Raw genomic sequence first — 19,070 nt, forward strand, 5'->3', positions numbered from 1 at the left:
TATGTAGGAAGAAGTAGTAACCAATGTCCACACTTGTGGAGGGGTGACAACCAATTTTCCTATAACGGTTGGGTTACATCAAGGATATGCTTTAAGTCGTTTTCTATTTGCTATAGTGATGGATGAGTTTAAGAGATCAATTCAAGAAAATGTGTCGTGGTGTATGTTGTTTGCTGATGATATTGTTTTGATTGATGAGTCTAGAGCTGGGGTTAATGCTAAGTTAGAATTATGGAGATAGACATTGGAAGCAAGATGTTTTAAGTTGAGTAAGAGTAAGACAGAATATATGGAATGTCGGTTTAGTAAACAATGAAGTAGTGATGGGAGTGTAGTGAAGCTTGGTGAGCAAGAAATACCGGTGGATGATTGTTTCAAATATTTGAGATCTATCATTCAAAAGTATGGAGAAATTGATGGAGATGTAAATCATAGGATGAAGGTTGGGTGGATGAAATGGAAAAGTGCAACTTGAGTGTTGTGCGATCGTAGAATGCCATTGCGGTTGAAGAGAAAGTTTTACAGGACGACTATTAGGCCCACTTTACTATATGATACAGAATGTTGGGATGCTAAGAGACATCATATTCAAAAAATGAGTGTAGCTGAGATGTGTATGCTTAGATGGATGTGTGAAAATACTATAAAAGATAAGATTCAGAACGAGAAGATACGTAAGAAGGTAGGCATTGCACCCATTGAAAATAAGATAAGAGAGAATCGTTTACGGTGGTTTGGACATATTTGGCGAAGGCCTAATGATGCTCAAGATAAAAGGATGGAGAAATGAAAAAATGTATTAGTTAAAAGAGGTCAGGGTAGGCCTAGGAAGACTTGGATGAAGATGATAGAAAAGGATATGAATGCTTTGAACCTCATCGAGGACATGGCATTGGATAGAAATGATTAGAGGAGAAGGATTCATGTGAAAGACCTTCTTTTTTTGTTATTATAGCCGACCCCAGTTGTTTTAGGATGAAGGCATTGTTGTTATTAAAATTTTATGATATGTTTACGATATATGAGATTCGATGTTACTAAGCCCCCAACCAATACGAATAATGATATACTTCTTATGGTTTTTCCCGTTGTCAATTATAATCTTTTCTTGTCCAAACTAAGGTTTAAAAAAATGCAGACAACTTGAGTCAGATGTGACGTGGGATGAGACTGATGTGTCAGGAAACTAAGCCGCCTCTGCTCTGCTTGATAAGCATGGTTGAAACAAAGACAATTAAGAACACTATGATTGAGTTTAATTAAAGTAGATCGGACAAATAACTCTTTTCTCCTTGTACGGCAATTCAATTAAGTATTGATGGCTGATTGATTTGATTTTTAGGAGAGGAGGAGGACGTTTTGTTTTGGTTTTTGGTTATTTCAACTACCTGGTTGACGAGCTTGCATGAATCCCCCTCCTTTAGAGTTAAACTGTTGTCGTTTATTGAAGGGTTTGGATGTATGGTTTCCAACCCATTGAGTGATGAACACAGCATTATTGGTTTTATCCTCATTAGCATATATGGTCCTCATTAGCATATATGGTTCCCGGGAAAATATCGGCAAGGAAAATCCTGCGATAAATAACGGAATGAAATTTATTTCTCTGGAGGTTATTAAAAATTAAATAAATTATAGAAATATACATAAGGTAAATGTAAAGTAACAATTTTTTTTTTTTATATTGGTATCATGTTAAAAAGTATATATTAGTTTTCAATAAGGCGCAAGCTGTGCACCTGCTGAGTTATGGATAATTGATTATGAATCCATTATACCAGATCAGGTTCTTCTAACCAACTGAACCAATTGAGGCGTGAGCAGTTTCATTGGGATTCAATTGTGCTGGGACGTTGCAAGTTCAAAACCCAATGGTACCTTGTGTAACTGGTGCGGTCTGCCTAATCCCAGCTTGCCTATTAAAAAAACAAAATCTTTAGATTCAATTTATTGAAATGGGGTAGCTAGGGTCTAATTAATGCGATCCTTAGTAGGGTCCAACCCGACACTCACCATCAAACTTTGTGCCCGTGCAAATGATTCATAATTCAACAGTACATTATTTCTGGATACGGATTGGATCTTCAAATCTAACATAGATGCATTTCGGTTTGAGCCAGACTTACATAGTCAGACTCTTTTGGGCTTCGGGTGGTCACCTTAATCCACATGGATTCAATGTGTTTCTTCTTTTTACATGTAATCTCATGTTTTCAGCAATTTTTTACTGGAACGTATAATATTATGATCGAGTCCGAATATACTATTTTTGGATTTGGACCTACTGAAAAATTTAGATCAGACTTGGATTGACCATGGTTTAGCTTGTAACCACTATTTAAGATGCAGAATTGAACTCACGGATCCAAGTTGATTCAGTGGGATGGATCAAGCCAGTGCTCAGAGTCCATAGCCCAGGAACGTCTTCATCGTGGGAGAAACGGATGTGTGGCAGTAGACCATACAGCCACGTGGAAGGTGGATCATGGTCCGTTGGAAGGCCGAGGGTGCGGACACAGCGAGGTCAGATCAGAGGATACGTCAAAACAATATTTGTGTTTTGGAATCACGACCGTCCATAGTCTCGATCTTTGCGAAGCATGACATCAGCGTTTCTGTGGGCCCCACTGTTTCTATAAATGAATGGCAGTGATGGACGGTGGTGATTTCAAAACACAAACATTTTGCGTTTGGAGATATCACCTGATCTTAACTCGGACAAAGCGCGTCCGTTCGTCTGACGTGGCTGGACCCAGTCCTCGTCAGCAGCTCCTTCAACCCTATCCCGACCTGACACGCCCAAATCCACGTCCGCCCTTTCCAAAACCGTGAAATACATTAAGGGACATAACTGCCCTTGCACTTTGACAAAATGACGAAAATAATGAAATCACCAATCTAATCTAGTTGGTGGGAGTGGTTGCACTTGCACCAACCCACCAACCAGTGTTGTCAGTATTAGTGCGAATCGACCGATTCGTATCGTTGGCCAAAAAGCGAAACGGTGCAGGGCTGATTTGGCTTATTTTTTAAAAATTTCAGAATACAACAACAACAACTACGCCTTCATCCCAAAACAATTGGGGTCGGCAATATGAACCAACAAAGAAAATCATTTTGGTCTTCCACATGAATCCTTCTCCTCCATTCATTTCTATCCAATGCCATGTCCACGGTGAGGTTCAAAGCATTCATATCCTTTCTTATCACCTCCATCCATGTCTTCCTAGGCCTACCCCGACCTCTTTTAACAAATATATTTTCCCATTTCTCCATCCTTCTAACTTGAACATCATTAGGCCTTCGTCGAATATGTTCAAACCACCGTAAACGATTCTCGCTCATCTTATTTTCAATGGGTGCAACGCCTACCTTCTTACGTATCTCCTCGTTCTGAATCTTATCTTTTATTGTATTTCCACACATCCATCTTAGCATACGCATCTCAGCTACACTCATTTTTTGAATATGATGTCTCTTGGCAGCCCAACATTCCGTACCATATAGTAAAGCGGGCCTAATAGTTATCCTATAAAACTTTCCCTTCAACCGCAATGGCATTCTACGATCGCAAAACACTCCAGTTGCACTCTTTCATTTCATCCACCCAACCTTTATCCTATGATTTACATCTCCATCAATTTCTCCATACTTTTGAATGATAGATCCCAAATATTTGAAACAATCATCCTCCGGTATTTCTTGTTCACCAAGCTTCACTACACTCCCATCTCTATTTTGTTGCTTACTAAATCGACATTTCATGTATTCTGTCTTACTCTTACTCAACTTAAAACCTCTTGCTTCCAATGTCTGTCTCCATAATTCTAACTTAGCATTAACCCCAGCTCTAGACTCATCAATCAAAACAATATCATCAGCAAACAACATACACCACAGCACATTTTCTTGAATTGATCTCGTAAGCTCATCCATCACTATAGCAAATAGGAAAGGGCTTAAAGCAGATCCTTGATGTAACCCAACCGTTATAGGAAAATTGGTTGTCACCCCTCCACAAGTGTGGACATTGGTTACTACTTCTTCCTACATATCTTTAATTATACTAATGTACTTGAGAGAAACAACTTTCTTCATTATTGTTTACCAGAGAACGTCACTAGGTACTCTATCATATGCCTTCTCCAAATCAATAAAAACCATATGCAAATCTTTATTCCTCTCTTTATATATCTCAATAAGTTGTCTAAGAAGGTGTATAGCTTCTATAGTTGATCTTTCAGGCATAAAACCAAATTGATTCTCCGATATCATGACAACCTTCCTCAACCTAGACTCAATCACCCTCTCCCAAAGTTTCATAGTATGACTCATGAGTTTTATACCATGATAGTTTGTGCAATCTTGTATATCACCCTTATTCTTATATAGAGGCACCAAAGTACTCTTCCTCCACTCATTAGGCATCTTATTTGTCCGCCAAATCTTGTTAAAAAGATTTGTCAACCATTCTAAACCTTTCTCTCCCAAGCATTTCCAAGCCTCGATAAGTATATCATCTGAACCAATTGTCCTTCTTGATTTCATTTTCTTCAAAGCCTCTGCAATTTCTTTCTTTTGAATCTTGCGCATGAAGTCACGATTCATCTCATGAAAAGGAATTGAGAAGTCTCCAAGATCCTGAGCATGACTTTCATTAAATAACTTATCAAAATAATCTTTCCATCTCTCCTTAATCTCCTCAACTTTGACTAAAACCCTTTGCGTTTCATCTTTGATACATCTAACCATACCCAAATTCCTTGATTTCCTATCTCTCATCTTTGCAAGCCTATGAATATCCTTCTCGCCCTCTTTGGTATCCAACTTGTCATAAACCTCCTTATATACCTTATCCCTCGTGTTTCGACCTACTTTTTTAGTTTTCTTCTTTGCTATCATATACTTCTCCAAATTCTCATTATCATGACTCTTACTTAGATTTTTATAACACTCTCTTTTAACCTTAATAGCTAATTTGACATCATCGTTCCACCATGATGTATCCTTACCTAGCGGTGCACCGCCTTTAGACTCACCTAATACCTCCTTAGCCACCTTTCTCATGTCACCCGCTATCTTATTCCACATTGATTATGAATCCTCCTTGAGACACCAATCAACTTTCTTAACTACCTTCTTTACAAACATTCTTTGTTTAGCTCATTTCAGTGCCCACCACTTAATTCTAGGATCTATCCTATGTCTATCCTTTTTGCGACATTGTCTAATTCTAAGATCTAAAATTAAGACTCTATGTTGTGTAGCTACACTTTCTCCCGGTATAACCTTATAATCGATGTAACAACCCTTATCTCTCTTTCTAAGTAGGAAAAAATCTATCTGACTCGTATTAACCCCACTTTTAAATGTTACTAGGTGAGACTCCCTCTTCCTAAACCAAGTGTTTGCTAAGATCATATCATAGGACAAACCAAAATCTAAAATCCTTTCTCCACTATCGTTTCTTTCTCCTATACCATAGCCTCCATGGATACTCTCAAATCCATCCCTACTAATGCCTACATGCCCATTAAAGTCACCGTCGATGAAAAGCCTTTCTCCATAAGATATCCCTTGTACTACTTCATCTAAATCTTCCCAAAATTGACACTTAGTGGAATCATCTAAACCTACTTGAGGTGCATAAACACTAATAATATTAATAATATCCGTACCTAATACTATTTTAATAAGTAAAATCCTATCACCCTTCCTACGGACCTCAACTACATTATCTATAAACTCACGACTCATAACAATCCCTACTCCATTCCTATTCCTATTTATTCCTGTATACCAAATCTTATATCCCCAAGGTTCTATCACTTTTGCTTTTTCACCTACCCATTTGGTCTCTTGTAGACATAAAATATCAATCTTTCTCCTACACATAACATCTACTAACTCTATCAACTTACCAGTTAAAGACCCTATGTTTTAAGTGGCTAACCTAATTTTATGGTCTTGGACTAACTTCTTTACCCCCACCCGTCCAACAAAGTGAGGGAACCCTTGCCTATTTGACACCACACCCGGGCGCCGGTGTGACGCGTCGCTTTCGGGCGACGACCTAGCAACCCTTGCCCATTTATCACTGCCTCCGGGCCTATAGAGTACAACGCATCGTTCAATAGGGAACGCCCCAACAAAATTCTTATATTGGTTCATATTCATAGGGTATGACTAAGTTTTTATGCTAGCTGTCACATGCCTACCGCAACCCTCTTCTTTTATCCGGGCTTGGGACCGGCAGTGTATAACTAAACAGTTATACACAGGAGGAGTTAAAAATTTCATAATATGGTTTAAAATATTTTTTAACATAAAAGTTGGCCCATTTAGTTCTGAATGAGAATAGTAAGAATGCTCTCCCATGGGTTTGAGCCTGCCTCTTTTGCGAACCTTAAGTCAAGCCTTAACCAGGTTCTTTGATTTACATCAAATTGAACCACATTCTTTTTGGAGCATACATGGAGTTTGTAGCTTTGAAGTTCTGATAAGGTTCTTCGCTTTGTATCTAATTAAACTAAATTTTTTAACTTCAATTTCTCTTTAAAAATTAAAACCCCAATTGAAAGAGGGATATCTTATCAGAGTCTATTTGTGGTCTCGGTTTAAGGTGAGACGGACAATAGACTCAGAGGAGACTGTCCCCACGAGTCCATCTTTGAATGCTTCGCACTCACTTGCCACCATTGATCGTAAAAGATAAAAAAGGTGAGGGCATTTTGGTCCCAATGAAGAAGAAAGCCACCAAAAAACCAGTTGTAGATTTTCATCTTTGTCATTATTCGCATCAGACAGACGGTTTTGCCCTTGCCCAAAGCGGCAGAATCCTGCTCACCCACCTATAAATTCCATGCTCAATCCAAGTTGTCAACTTTCATCTTCTTCTGAACAATCGATACCACCGGAACTCTCTCACAAAACCTACAGTTTTCTTCTCTCCCTACCGTCCACCTTCCCATATTTCCGGTAAGCTCGGTGTCTATCAGTCTACATATTCTATTTAGAGAATATGACCATGATTTTTTTTTTACCTTCTATTTTTTGGTTATATGTTTATTTTTGAGATGTACCACCACGTAAGATTCCCAAAGGAGTGACGTGTTCGTTCTAACAATGGTCGTTTTCTTTTTACTTGTTTTGCAAGGTTGCACCTATTTATTTGTATTCCTTTTTCTTCTCTTTCATGACTCCTGTGTTTTCTCTGTGAAACTTGCTTGAGTTTTGTCAGAGGTTGAGGTGGTTTTGGCTTGTTTGGTGGTTTTTGATTTTTGTCAGAGGTTGAGATGTACCACCATGGGTTTGCTTTTTTTGTTCTGTAAAAAAAAAATGACTTATCAGAGGTTTGTTTTGTTGATTGGTGCTGTTTCAGGTTAAAGAAAAGCACTAAATGGAAAAGAGCACACAGTCTTTGTGCGGTTTGGGAGATGCCCAAGAGTCAACAAGTGTGAAACCAATCAAGAAAGATGGAAGAATTGTTGATCAAGGATGTGGGATTTTTGGGTATGTTTAGTTTCAATTAGATTTTTCTAGATTTGATAAGTTCTGTTGGGTTTAGAGTTCTTTTTTTGATGTGATGGGTTTAATAACAAAGGGGTTTGGATCAGGTGCTCACATTATAGAAGAAGGTGCAAGATCAGGGCACCTTGTTGCAATGAGGTCTTTGATTGCAGGCACTGCCACAATGAAGCCAAGGTATGATTGAGAGAAAGCTTATAACTATTTGCAGTTTCTAAGTGTTTGATATTTTTTGTGGGGGTATGGATTTGTTAAGTTGAAAAAAGGTTTAATTCAAGTATGATTGTGCATTGGACAGAATTCAATAGAAGTTGATCCTCTTGACAGACATGAAATTCCTCGTCATGAAATTAAAACGGTAACTCCTGTAGCTTTTTGCCCTTTTTGTTACTACTATAATTCATTATGTTGTTGACTCATTCCCTACTTTTTTCAGTCTTACTGTTTGTTGGTTCCTTGATTTAAACATAACTAGAACATTGAATTGGGTTTCCTGTGTGTTAGGATGCCCATCTTGTCCAATTATGTTTTTGTTCCTATTCAAAACTAGAAGTTCACCTTTTTTCTTCTCCAAAGATTAAATATAGACTTTAAGTCATTCTTTCTATAAGCTAAATCCACGCTTATATTAATTGTTCGGCATGTTTTATAAAAATCTCTCTAAGCAGGTCTTAAACCTGTCTTACATCCTAAACTGTCCTAAATGGCTTCAAAAGGCAAACTTTGTGGTGTTTGCTCAATCTTGAATTTACACGTGCTCTCTATAGCTTAGCAGAAATCTTGTATTAGATTAGGCATTGTTCACGCTTAGATATGCTTTCTGAGTGATAAAAATCACTGGATCATATTGCACTCAAACTTGATGAATCAAAGACAAATTTTTGTTTAAATTTATTTGATCCAAAACATGTTTTTTAGTAAATAAGCAATGATAAACACATCTACAAGTTTGGGTTAAGCAAAAAACACTTGCAACAATGTTTTTTTAGAAGTATTTAGGACATTAACCCCTTTAGGAGCTACTAATTTTTTTCTCTGTGTATGTGTATCTGTTGTTTTCTTCCTACGGTGCTCTATTTTTCTTGATTTTATTGTGAAGTTTCTAACTTGGTATATGCTCTCTTGGTTGTTATTTCAGGTTATATGTTCCTTGTGTGGCACAGAGCAAGATGTAAATTGACCTTTAGTAATTTGCTTTTTCTGTTTTTCGGTTAACATTATGAAATACGATAGTCTGAACAAATCATTAGATAAATATATCTGAAAGAGTGTTCATTGATCTCACAGATTCAACAAAATTGCATAAATTGTGGTATTTGCATGGGAAGATACTACTGTGGAATATGCAAGTTCTTGGATGATGATGTATGTCTTCGAATTTCTGTATCAACAAGATTTTTTTGTCTATTTATTGTATTTATGCAGAAAGAGTAGGAGCCTCTATGAATACATAGATGAGCTTACAGTTTATTTTTGTCTTATCAGGTCTCAAAAAGGCAGTACCACTGTGATGAATGTGGTATCTGCAGGTACTCTCTCTCTCTCTCTGTATGTGTATGTGTGTGTGTTCTTGAGAGAATTGCCGACAATTTCTACTGGAAATTTTATCAGCAAATGAACTAAGATATAAGCGCCTGAATTTCAATTCAGAATTTCCCTTATATCTCTTTTCAGTGTTGAATTTTATCGCTTTTTGGATAAATTAAACTTGGCTTCATCAGAACATTATCTTAACAGTTTGAACAATCACCACCAAACTTGCTGAATGCTTGCAAATAACTGTCAGGCTAATACCTTGATTATGTATTTTGCTTATGTGCAAATACCAGGAAAAAATTTCACATGCTTTTTAGAGTTACTGCAAGGACACTCTGATAATGAGTTATTTATTTATGTGAATATCCCCAAAACCTCCAATTTTTTTAGTGTCAGTTGTTTGCATTTAACTATGCTTCTGGTTATGATCTGCATGTTGAAGGCCTTTTGTTACTTATGAAAGTATATCCGTTCTTGCTTGTGCAGAGCTGGTGGCAAAGAGAATTTCTTCCACTGCAATAAATGTGGTATGCTTCTTTGCCATATCATTTATCCTGAGCTCTATCTTTTTCCCGTTTTCCAGATTTTTTTTTTTGCCATTTGATAAGTTATACACTGAATTGGTTTTGCTGCATTAGGATGTTGTTATTCTGTCTGCCTAAAGAATGCCCATCCTTGTGTGGAGAGGGCAATGCACCACAACTGCCCTGTCTGCTTTGAAGTATGGCCTTCTCTTTTTCTCTCTCCGGGCTAGTTTTTTGCTTATCATGTTGCTATCTTATAAAAGCCCAAAAGTCACCGTGTGCACTCTTCTGCTATGACCACATGCAGTACTTGTTTGATTCCATAAAAGACATCAGTGTCCTGCCGTGTGGGCACACAATTCATATGGACTGTCTGAAAGGGATGAAACTTCATTTTCAGTAAGTGTCTCGATCAAGTTAAAGAGTTTGAATATGTATATTTACTATGTGCACTTCACTAAATGAATGTGGTGGTTCTCTTGTCTTCAGATTTGCCTGCCCGGTTTGCTCAAGATCTGTTTGCGACATGTCTAAAGTGTGGGAAAAGCTTGATCAGGAGGTAAGGGATTTCCCTTGCCAGATTTTCATTTGTTTTAACCTGTTCCTTTTTTTTTTCTTAATCAAATTGGCTATTATGTTCTCTAGACATTCTAGGGTCATTGTGGTTAATAACTTGGTGGGATTTAATGCAGATTACAGCAACACCCATGCCTGAAATGTACCAAAACAAGAAGGTCTGGATCCTCTGCAATGACTGTGGTGCCACATCTGAGGTTCATTTTCATATAATTGGTCACAAATGCCTTGCGTGCAACTCTTACAACACCCGACAGACGAGGGGCAGATTAGCTTCATGCTCGTCCAGAACTTGATTATAGGGTTGGATTTTTTCGATAGCTAAAGACCATGGGCAGCTATTAACATTCATTATTTCACATGGATGCCATCCCCTGCAAACTGCCAAGCAGAAAACCTTCCCCCTTTATTGTAGATTAAATGATGGGCCAGCACCAACTTTGACTCTGATGATTTTCTTATTAGGTGCCAATCATATGTAAAATAAATAAAGTTTCCAGTGTGGGAAGTTACAACCTCATTGAACTTACAGAATCGGCCCCAAATCGTAAGAAAACAAATTTTTCGTTCACTCTTGGACGGCCTTGGATCTGATTTTGGTGAATTTTCTTGTCCAAGATAAGCTTATGGAGGTCAAATCTAAGCATCGTCAGCTTTTAACCCACCACGGCCATGACTGAATTTTCAGTGGTCATGCTGTTCTTATCAATGCATGCATGTCCATAGCTGTAGTGTTCACCTGCTGGCTGCTGTTGTCAATGTTTGCATGTATATGTATACAAAAGCAGTGATTCTTCAACTCACCCATGGTTGCTTTTCTCGTCACACGTTTTGGAATCATCTTGTCTTTTCTTTTATCGGTCGACCGTTGCCCATGCTTTTCCATAAATTCAATGCCACGTTCTTCTGTGGGTTTCCGTTTTCATCAGAGGTTGCAGTTTCATGTGACAGCCTAGTAAAAAGCCATATAAATAGAGGAACTAACAAGATCGGTTTTCCTTAAAGAAAAATTGCATGTTGGAATCAAATTCACAGCAGGCCATATGATTTGCTTGAGATGATTTTGGTGATTTCAAGTGATCTATGTTCTTGTTGGTTATGAGAAAAAAAAAACATGAATCACCTGGTAAGATATTATGTCAGGTCTATATTTTCAATCTCAATTACCAATCCATCTCAAAGAAAAACTGTTTTATCTGTCAGTTTCCAATTTCACTTTGTGGGGTTTTTCTCCTGTCTCAACAAGACAGGTTAAAACTCCAACTTGCTCAAGCTATTTTCACTGTCAGATTATCTTCAAGGATTTGAAACTTTTGAAGATATTTTTTTGCTCTTGAAGCTAATGTCCTAAAAGCAATGCTGTCAGTATTGTTGCAAATTGGCCTGAATCATCCGATTTGTATCATATCTGCCAGAAATCGAGATGAAACAACACTAATTCGGCTTATTTTTAAAAATGGTTCAAAATATTTTTAAATATTTTTAGTATTAGTTTAATGTTTTTGTGGCGTGCCATCTGCTGGTTAAAAGTTGCTGATTCAGTTCAGAATTGGAATTGGCCGATACCATGAATCGTTTTGAAAATCGATAATCGATTCAAGGCCAATACTGATTCTGACAACATTGCCTAAAGGCATCTCAAAAGTTTTCCCCACACCTTTCCTTCTCGATTTGAATGAAATAAGTCTTGTACATACTGTTTTGCTTGAAAATGCCTGTCCAATGCCATTAAGCTTCAGCTCAGAGTTGCCAAAAGACATGCTGGTGGGGTGAAATCTTGATCGGGAGGGATTTGTGATTTTTTGTCTTCAATTGGTGTAATCTCAGATCGACTTATTACACTCCTGATTATGAAACCCTTGCTACTGATATTTTGGCAGCAAGTAACATATATAGGGCAGCAATATACCAATAACAACCTTGTTCTTGGGCCCTACCTCAACCATGCTTTTTATTACTTCAATATGTTTCCTGGATAAAACATGTATATAGAAGTTTACCTTTCTCTCCTGCAAGTGTTTGGTAAGTCATTGCTCACATGTATACTGGTGTGAATCTTGTAGAATCAAATGTGCTTGAGATAAATTCAGCATTATCTAACTTTATCCAAATTTTATCAAAAACTAGATTTTCGGCCTATGTGCAAACCAAATATCCCCTTATCCTTTTATACTCTGTATTAAGTTGATAAATGTTTGGTGGGAGAGATCAGTTAACATGTGCACCATCTTAACTTATGTGGCAACAGCATCAAGGCCAGTAACCCTGCTTGGCTGCAAAGGGCAGGGGCTACAATCTCCACCTCCCTTTTCTTTTTTGTCCTCCTTACTAGCTAAACAGATGCAAAACCCTTTTTTAGTCCTGATTCTTTTCACTAAGTTCTGTTCAAGGTAATTAAATTCAGATGTAAGCCTGTAAACACGAGCCAAGCTCTAGCTGAATGAGAAGTTCAACTGCGGCTCAAACTGGAAGTCTGGAACTATGCTTCAACTGCCTTGTTCAAGTTCATCTTGGGTCAAAATCAAGCGAGCTCGAGGTAGGCTCCGGAGGCGTGAGCTTATTTAAAGTTTATTAAAAGAATAATTTGAACAGCATTTTGAAAATGGGGATTTGAACCTGCTACCTTCAACACAAAGGCAAAACTCCCAACTTGTTAGGCAACAACCTTTTTTTTTTTTTTTGGCAATGATGGATATGTATTACCTTATTAGGCAAGCCTAATGGGGATAATTGAACCCAATCGAGCTGTACACTGACCAAACCCTGCTCATTTGCTCTCCCAATCTTGGGCTTGGTCTGCATTCTGATTGTTTTGAGTTTAAAAGTTAAAAAAAAAAAGATACCAAGGTTGATCCTGGCACTCAACTACTTTAGTAAAGGAATAAGTTACTTATTTCTAAAGTAAACCTATATTTGTTTTGAGATCTTTACTAACAAATCAACCAAAATGAAGCACAAGTTCTGTAGGTCTTGAGTTAGAAGTAGTCGCAACAGTTTTATTTAATGGAAGTTGGAACCATATATGTGTTTTATTTGTGCAGAAATTCGTCGAGGTCCTTATGCGTATTAAAAAGCAACAATAAACCGAAAAAATATTTATGAACGTAAAAATTATGTATGTTTTTTATTATAAATAACAAATTTTCAACATTTAAACAAGATTAGATGGGTCTTGGAATAAATTTTAGAAGAAAATATCTGTTTTTGAAATATTATGCAAAAGATCGGTTGGAATAGGCTAAAGCCTATACTATTTATAGCAACAATAGACAACTTAAAGAGAGAACGAGTGCCTGCAAGGGTCGCTCTCGAAAAAAAGAAAAGGTGGCAACTGCTTTACTTTTTTTAGGAAAACAACCCCAATCTGATCCAGATTGCAGTCATTTTCTGATCTCTACAGACATTCATTGTGGATAAGAGTCCCAAGGGTCGGACCATTAGTGAGTTCGGATCTAGATGTGATTTGAAGCGCTAGCCCTGAATGGAATCCGAAAAGGCCCACAATAGACTCAAACCAGGGTCCTACAAGAATTACATAAACCAGGCCCAGTGTATGTATACCCAGTAAAATGATATTTTTTATCTTCTTTACATAAAAAAAAATCATATCTTTTATAGAAACTCAGGTCAGACTTAAGTCTGGTATGAAATTTCTTAATGGGTCTCACCCAAAATTTTATTCAGACCTCGTTGCTTATTACCAAACCGGGATCTTATGCATCTAGTGTGGGTGGATATCAAGTTATATCCGACCCATTACACCCCTAATTGTTGATAGGGCTGGTAAATGAGCTGAATGAGATGTGCTTGAAGTGTTCAAGCTTAGCTCATTCTTGTAGTGAGCCAAGGCAAGTTCGAGTTAAACAAACCTAGTTCGAGCTGATTCATTTACAGATGGAAAAAGTAGGATTACAAAAAAATTATATGTAAAATATATTTCTTACTACCTAACGAGCTTATATGAGTCGAGCTGATCCGAGTACCTATTGTACATATTAAACTTACCAAACCTATTTTATGAGTTTGAACTTTAGGAGATGAAGATGAGCCAAGCCATGAGAGCCGTTCAACTTGTTTCACATCCCTAATTGTGGACCACTATTGGATGAGGACATAGATTTTTTTTTTTTTTGATGGCGAAGTTTCCTTCCTAAGAAGGTAATCTCCAAGTGGGTCACCAACACACAAGTTCTTACAAAGCCCACCAGTGAAAGGCACCTGCACACTCGGTGGGAGTCGAACCTGAGACAAAGGAGTCAGCACCTTCTCCCAAAGCCCGTTACCATGCGGGCGAGCCAGGCGAGTGTGCATGAGGCCGTAGATATTTTGTAGCAAAAAGAGCAGCGCAAGCTTAAGGTTTTCTTGGTCTGCAAGTTGCAAAGTTAGGCTGCATAAGTCTGACTGAGATAGCTGGATGGTTAGGTCAGCACTATATGTGGGGATTATTATCATTTTACTTATTTGAAGAAAAAAAGTTATATGTTAACCTATCTTAACCAAGGAGTCTGGTATTTAAATCCGATGTGATTATCCCAAAGTTTCTCTATCAAAAAATAAAAAATAAAGGCTTCACACGTATTGGAAATTGGGTAGTTGGATTTCAAGACGAAAGTGTACACAGAATGTCTCCATACTTCACAAAACTGTTCAAATGGATCAACTGTTCGTTTGTTTGCAATAAAGTGATCCGAAGATAAACATTGGGTTCAAATAGATCAGCAAAACCTTATTAACCAATTTTTTTTTTCCTTGGAGACTATGGCAGAATGCTCTCTCACCCCACCTCCCCATGTCAGAATTGGAAGCACTTGCAGATCAAATTGCTTCACTCATCCCCTATGTCAACCCTATTTTCATCCCCCTCCTTGGGATTTCATTGATGTAGGTTGTTTTGGTCAAATGGGACTCCATATAGTTGTGATCTACACCATTCATTTAGTGAAGATTGACATTTAAATTGTCAAGAACTGACTTGTGCACAGAATTTTTTAAACCATCTATATCCGACATGTGTATAGTTTTTTTGGCGATTCAAAAATCAATGGTAACGTCCTAAAATTTTATCAAAAATTTTCATTTTTTTTTCAAATTTAATTTATCTATTTACAAATACAATAAAATATATGATTTAAAACCGATTCAAACTTTGGATGGGTTACTATAACACATCAACACACACATAACGGGATTTAAAAAACTTAATTAAATAAATTAATTCAAATCAGTACTGAATTAAATTCAGAGTTTGCATGTTTTAATAAAAATCTAACTTAATATAAAAATATCCAAAGTAAAGCTGAATCTCTCAAGAAATAGAACGATGATGATATGTCTGACACCACCAAACAACCTGCCATTACACTAACTCATGTACTATTTAAAAAATATTAAAGTAAAAAGCATTAATTCATAACCCAGTAGGATACACAAAACAAAATAAACATGAATATACTCTAAACACAAGAGTTATACGTAGGTTTATATTCATATACAAGTTTCAATCATGCAATTATAATGCATAGGCATGCATATTTCACAAATTTATAACCCAATCATGATTACAAGAAACATTCAAGATAAGTATTTCACTATACATAATTTCAAAAGTAAACAGACAATTTCAGTACTTTATATTTTGTTTCTCTTTTCTCACCCTGAAGGGTATATATTCAGGGTTCCTAACTTCGATTCAACCAATCCAATTGAGTATCTGTTATACCATATAATTTATTAGCTCTATTGACTAGAAAAATCTGTCAACTTTCTTTAAATTTACTGGAGCAATTTATAACTGAGAGAACTCATTGAGATTTATGTGAAATTGATTCTTATTCTGCAGATATTTAAGACATATTACCTAAGCCACACGGTAGTCTATACCCTTACGACCAACGACTGGGGACCAACAGAGATGCTTAGTTCTCCAAAGCAACAAACAGATGATCGATTGAATGTACCACCACCCTGTCTAAGATGGTCCTGTGTTTAAATGAGCTATTATATATTATTTAACATTAAACTCATAAATTAATTTCAAGTATTTTTAGCACACAGACTCACTAACCCAAGCTCCACTCAAAAAAATTCCATAAACAAGGTTGTTTCTTAATTCATTTAAATTACTTGCAGTACAAACCTCATCTTTGGGCAACATTGAGCATGGTCTCCTTGAGGCAATAGGCACACCAATCTTATTAAAAAAGAAAACTGCCCATCTACAAGAAGAACAATAAGTCATCCTTTCTACTTCAACCTTTCACTTATGGTAAGAAATTACTCATAAATTTATGCAACTGTCCTGATTTTTTGACAAAATCACCAACATTTCCTTCATGCTGGACATTTCAGCTTTCTTTTTCTGCATGATATTAATATTGAAACCTGAAACAATTGGGATATAAAAAGGTAAAGACTATGGAACCAAATCATCACCACTAGATCAGATCTTCATAACCTAAGTTCATTACTCTTATGGAACTTCCACAAATGCAATTTAATGACGGTGAATTTGAAGATAAACAAAGATATGGATAGTGCATGGTTGCTCCCATAAAACTGTAAATCTTAAAGCACAAGTTTAAACAAATCTAAAAGAGAGAAAAGACCAGTGTTATGAGTTTGTCGACGACATTAATCTATTGCCCCATGAAAATTCAGGGTAGGAGTAGAACTGGCAGAAGATGATACTCCAAAACTATGTGACCTTACATTTCACCACATTGAGGTTCTAAACTACAGTAATACATGAAATAAACATAACAGAGGAATTCTACAATACCAGATCGTTAGTTTGACTAAGAAATTGACAGCACAACATTGTCTCATCTTCACTTCGGCAAAGAAATTGTTATACTCTCGACTGTTTTTTATAGCCCCACCCGGTTTTCTCATCTTCGTTTTGTCAATGGGTGCAGGAGTCGAGAGCTTCAGTAGCGATGGACAACCACTTGCACACCTTGTTTTACATTTTAGTGACGATTCTCACCCTCACTATAACTAAAACTCAACAATGACGAACCACTGTTTCTTCATTTTCTTGTAATGACATCCTCTCATTTCGGAGTCAGGTGCTATGTGATTGCACACTTTTAGTGTGCTGCTGCATCCACCTTCATGTTTGAGATACAGCCAGTCAGACCCAACAGCAGATTGTGTGCAATCACACTGCACCTGATCTTTGATCTTCCCTAGGAAGAAGAACTATCTGCTCTCACTTTATATCCCCAAGTTTCCCCATCAACCTAAAGTCAACTCGCTGTGTATAGAGAAGATATTGGCTCGAGTGCAGGGTATCCTCTAGTAGAAAACATCCATCCCTTCATATTTTCTTGTTTTTTTTGTAATTCAAGCCCTAAAGATATTATCGATATGATTTGCTTAGTCAAACATGTTTTAAATAATATGATGGTGTTTTATAAGCAGATTTTTTAAGGGCTAAAAAACCTAACAGTCTATAATGCTTCAAAATTTCAATATTGAGAAAATCATATTTTTACATTGAAGTCACCCAATCCAAAGTGCATTTTCTAGTGAATGGATCATGCCTAACACTTAACACGTGTGGGTCAAATTGGCTAGATAAAGCTCACCTATGAGATTCAACTAGAAAGTACCGTACTCTATAGCACCGTGAAACTAAAAATAGAACCACACAAATCAAAGTAGCCACAATCAAAGTGAAACAAACAAAACAACTTAGCCCACTGGGTCAAATACCACAGTGAATCCAACTCAAGGAAGAAAAACAGCCAACAGTTTTCTTTGGCAAATAGTTGAAAAGAAGCAACTGCCCAGAAACAAACACACACAAGGATGTAAAAGAATTGCACTATAGCATATGATAATGAATGTATCACAAATTACAGAAGGGAAACACAGATTCCTATGAAAGAAAAGCTACAAACAGATGAGCTGAGGGGAGATAAAACTTAAAAGAGCTCTCCATCCAAAGCTAGCAAGCCCCTCAGCAAGGATGAGTTGTTGTCTGGTCTAGGAACTGCTGCTATCTTCGCTCTCTTCGATTGGTAGCTTTTGCTTGTATTATAATCCGAGCTCAGCAATCCTGCAACAAACCAACAAAAACAATGTAAACCCCATGATCTCTCTCTCTCTCATAATCCCCCAAAAAAACCCTCCCATCACCGATCGTATATTGGCTGGCCTTCCATTGATAAAACCTTGAGCGCCTGCCCACAAGGGCTCCTGCTAATCTGGTAGGGAACCCTGCACCCAGCTTTGACCTTGTGGCAAGGGACGCCACCCATGAACTCTCTTTACTCGAGAGTGGACTGTGCACTCCCTAATTTGAATGGCGACCAACATGGACCGCTTAAAAAGTTTTAGTTGCATGTACCTTTTTTTGTAATATTGATAATATGAGGCTATAAATACATTTATCCTCATTTATTTATGAAAAAATTTCATCCTAAAAAATTTATTTTTCCTTCATAGCTTTGGTGCAATATCTTTTTCTGTTTTTTTTTGCTAGGGCAAGGGAAAACCCCCATCACAGACTGCACAGTTGGTAAAACCCTTGAGGTCCCTCCTCCCACCAGGGAGTACACCCACCTTCGACCTTATGGCAAAAACGGATACCCGTGGGTTTCGAACTCATGACCTTCCATCAACTTAGTGACATTTACAAGTCACCCTTCCCAGATGAGCGGAGCTCCTTTTGGTGCAATAACATAAAAATTGCCCATCTAACACCTATTGAAGGCACCAAACTATTGGTTTATAAATCATCTTCTTTTCAAATTTTTGTAGATTTTTTTTTAGATCAGGCCCTATGGATGTAATCTATAAGGTTTGTTTAGATGAAAATTAGTTTTGAATCATGTGACCGAGACATGTTATAAAGTGGTCTTTTAAGGGTTAAAAAAAATGTCCCACCAAACACTAAAATTT

At 37.1% G+C, this 19,070-nt stretch overlaps 1 protein-coding gene across 3 annotated transcripts; it reads left to right on the forward strand.

The window, feature by feature from the left end:
• The first annotated feature begins 6,881 nt into the window (after window positions 1-6,881).
• LOC149813765 (E3 ubiquitin-protein ligase RZFP34-like) lies at window positions 6,882-10,728 on the forward strand. 3 transcript variants are annotated; one of them, XM_089991370.1, is made up of 12 exons: window positions 6,882-6,978; window positions 7,382-7,512; window positions 7,617-7,704; window positions 7,826-7,885; window positions 8,666-8,698; window positions 8,815-8,892; window positions 9,013-9,056; window positions 9,550-9,590; window positions 9,702-9,784; window positions 9,895-9,986; window positions 10,077-10,146; window positions 10,280-10,728. In XM_089991370.1, the coding sequence occupies exons 2-12, from the start codon at window positions 7,400-7,402 to the stop codon at window positions 10,457-10,459; spliced, it is 882 nt and encodes a 293-aa protein (XP_089847496.1). In that variant the 5' UTR covers window positions 6,882-6,978; window positions 7,382-7,399; the 3' UTR covers window positions 10,460-10,728. The 3 variants fall into 3 exon arrangements, with proteins under 3 accessions (XP_089847496.1, XP_089847497.1, XP_089847498.1); XM_089991371.1 differs by lacking the exon at window positions 6,882-6,978 and adding an exon at window positions 7,051-7,156; XM_089991372.1 differs by lacking the exon at window positions 6,882-6,978 and adding an exon at window positions 7,273-7,289.
• The last annotated feature ends 8,342 nt before the right edge of the window (window positions 10,729-19,070 follow it).

This window comes from Nuphar pumila, chromosome 16 (genome assembly GCF_984573655.1).
Source record: "Nuphar pumila chromosome 16, dmNupPumi1.hap1.1, whole genome shotgun sequence".
NCBI classification, from domain to species: domain Eukaryota; kingdom Viridiplantae; phylum Streptophyta; class Magnoliopsida; order Nymphaeales; family Nymphaeaceae; genus Nuphar; species Nuphar pumila.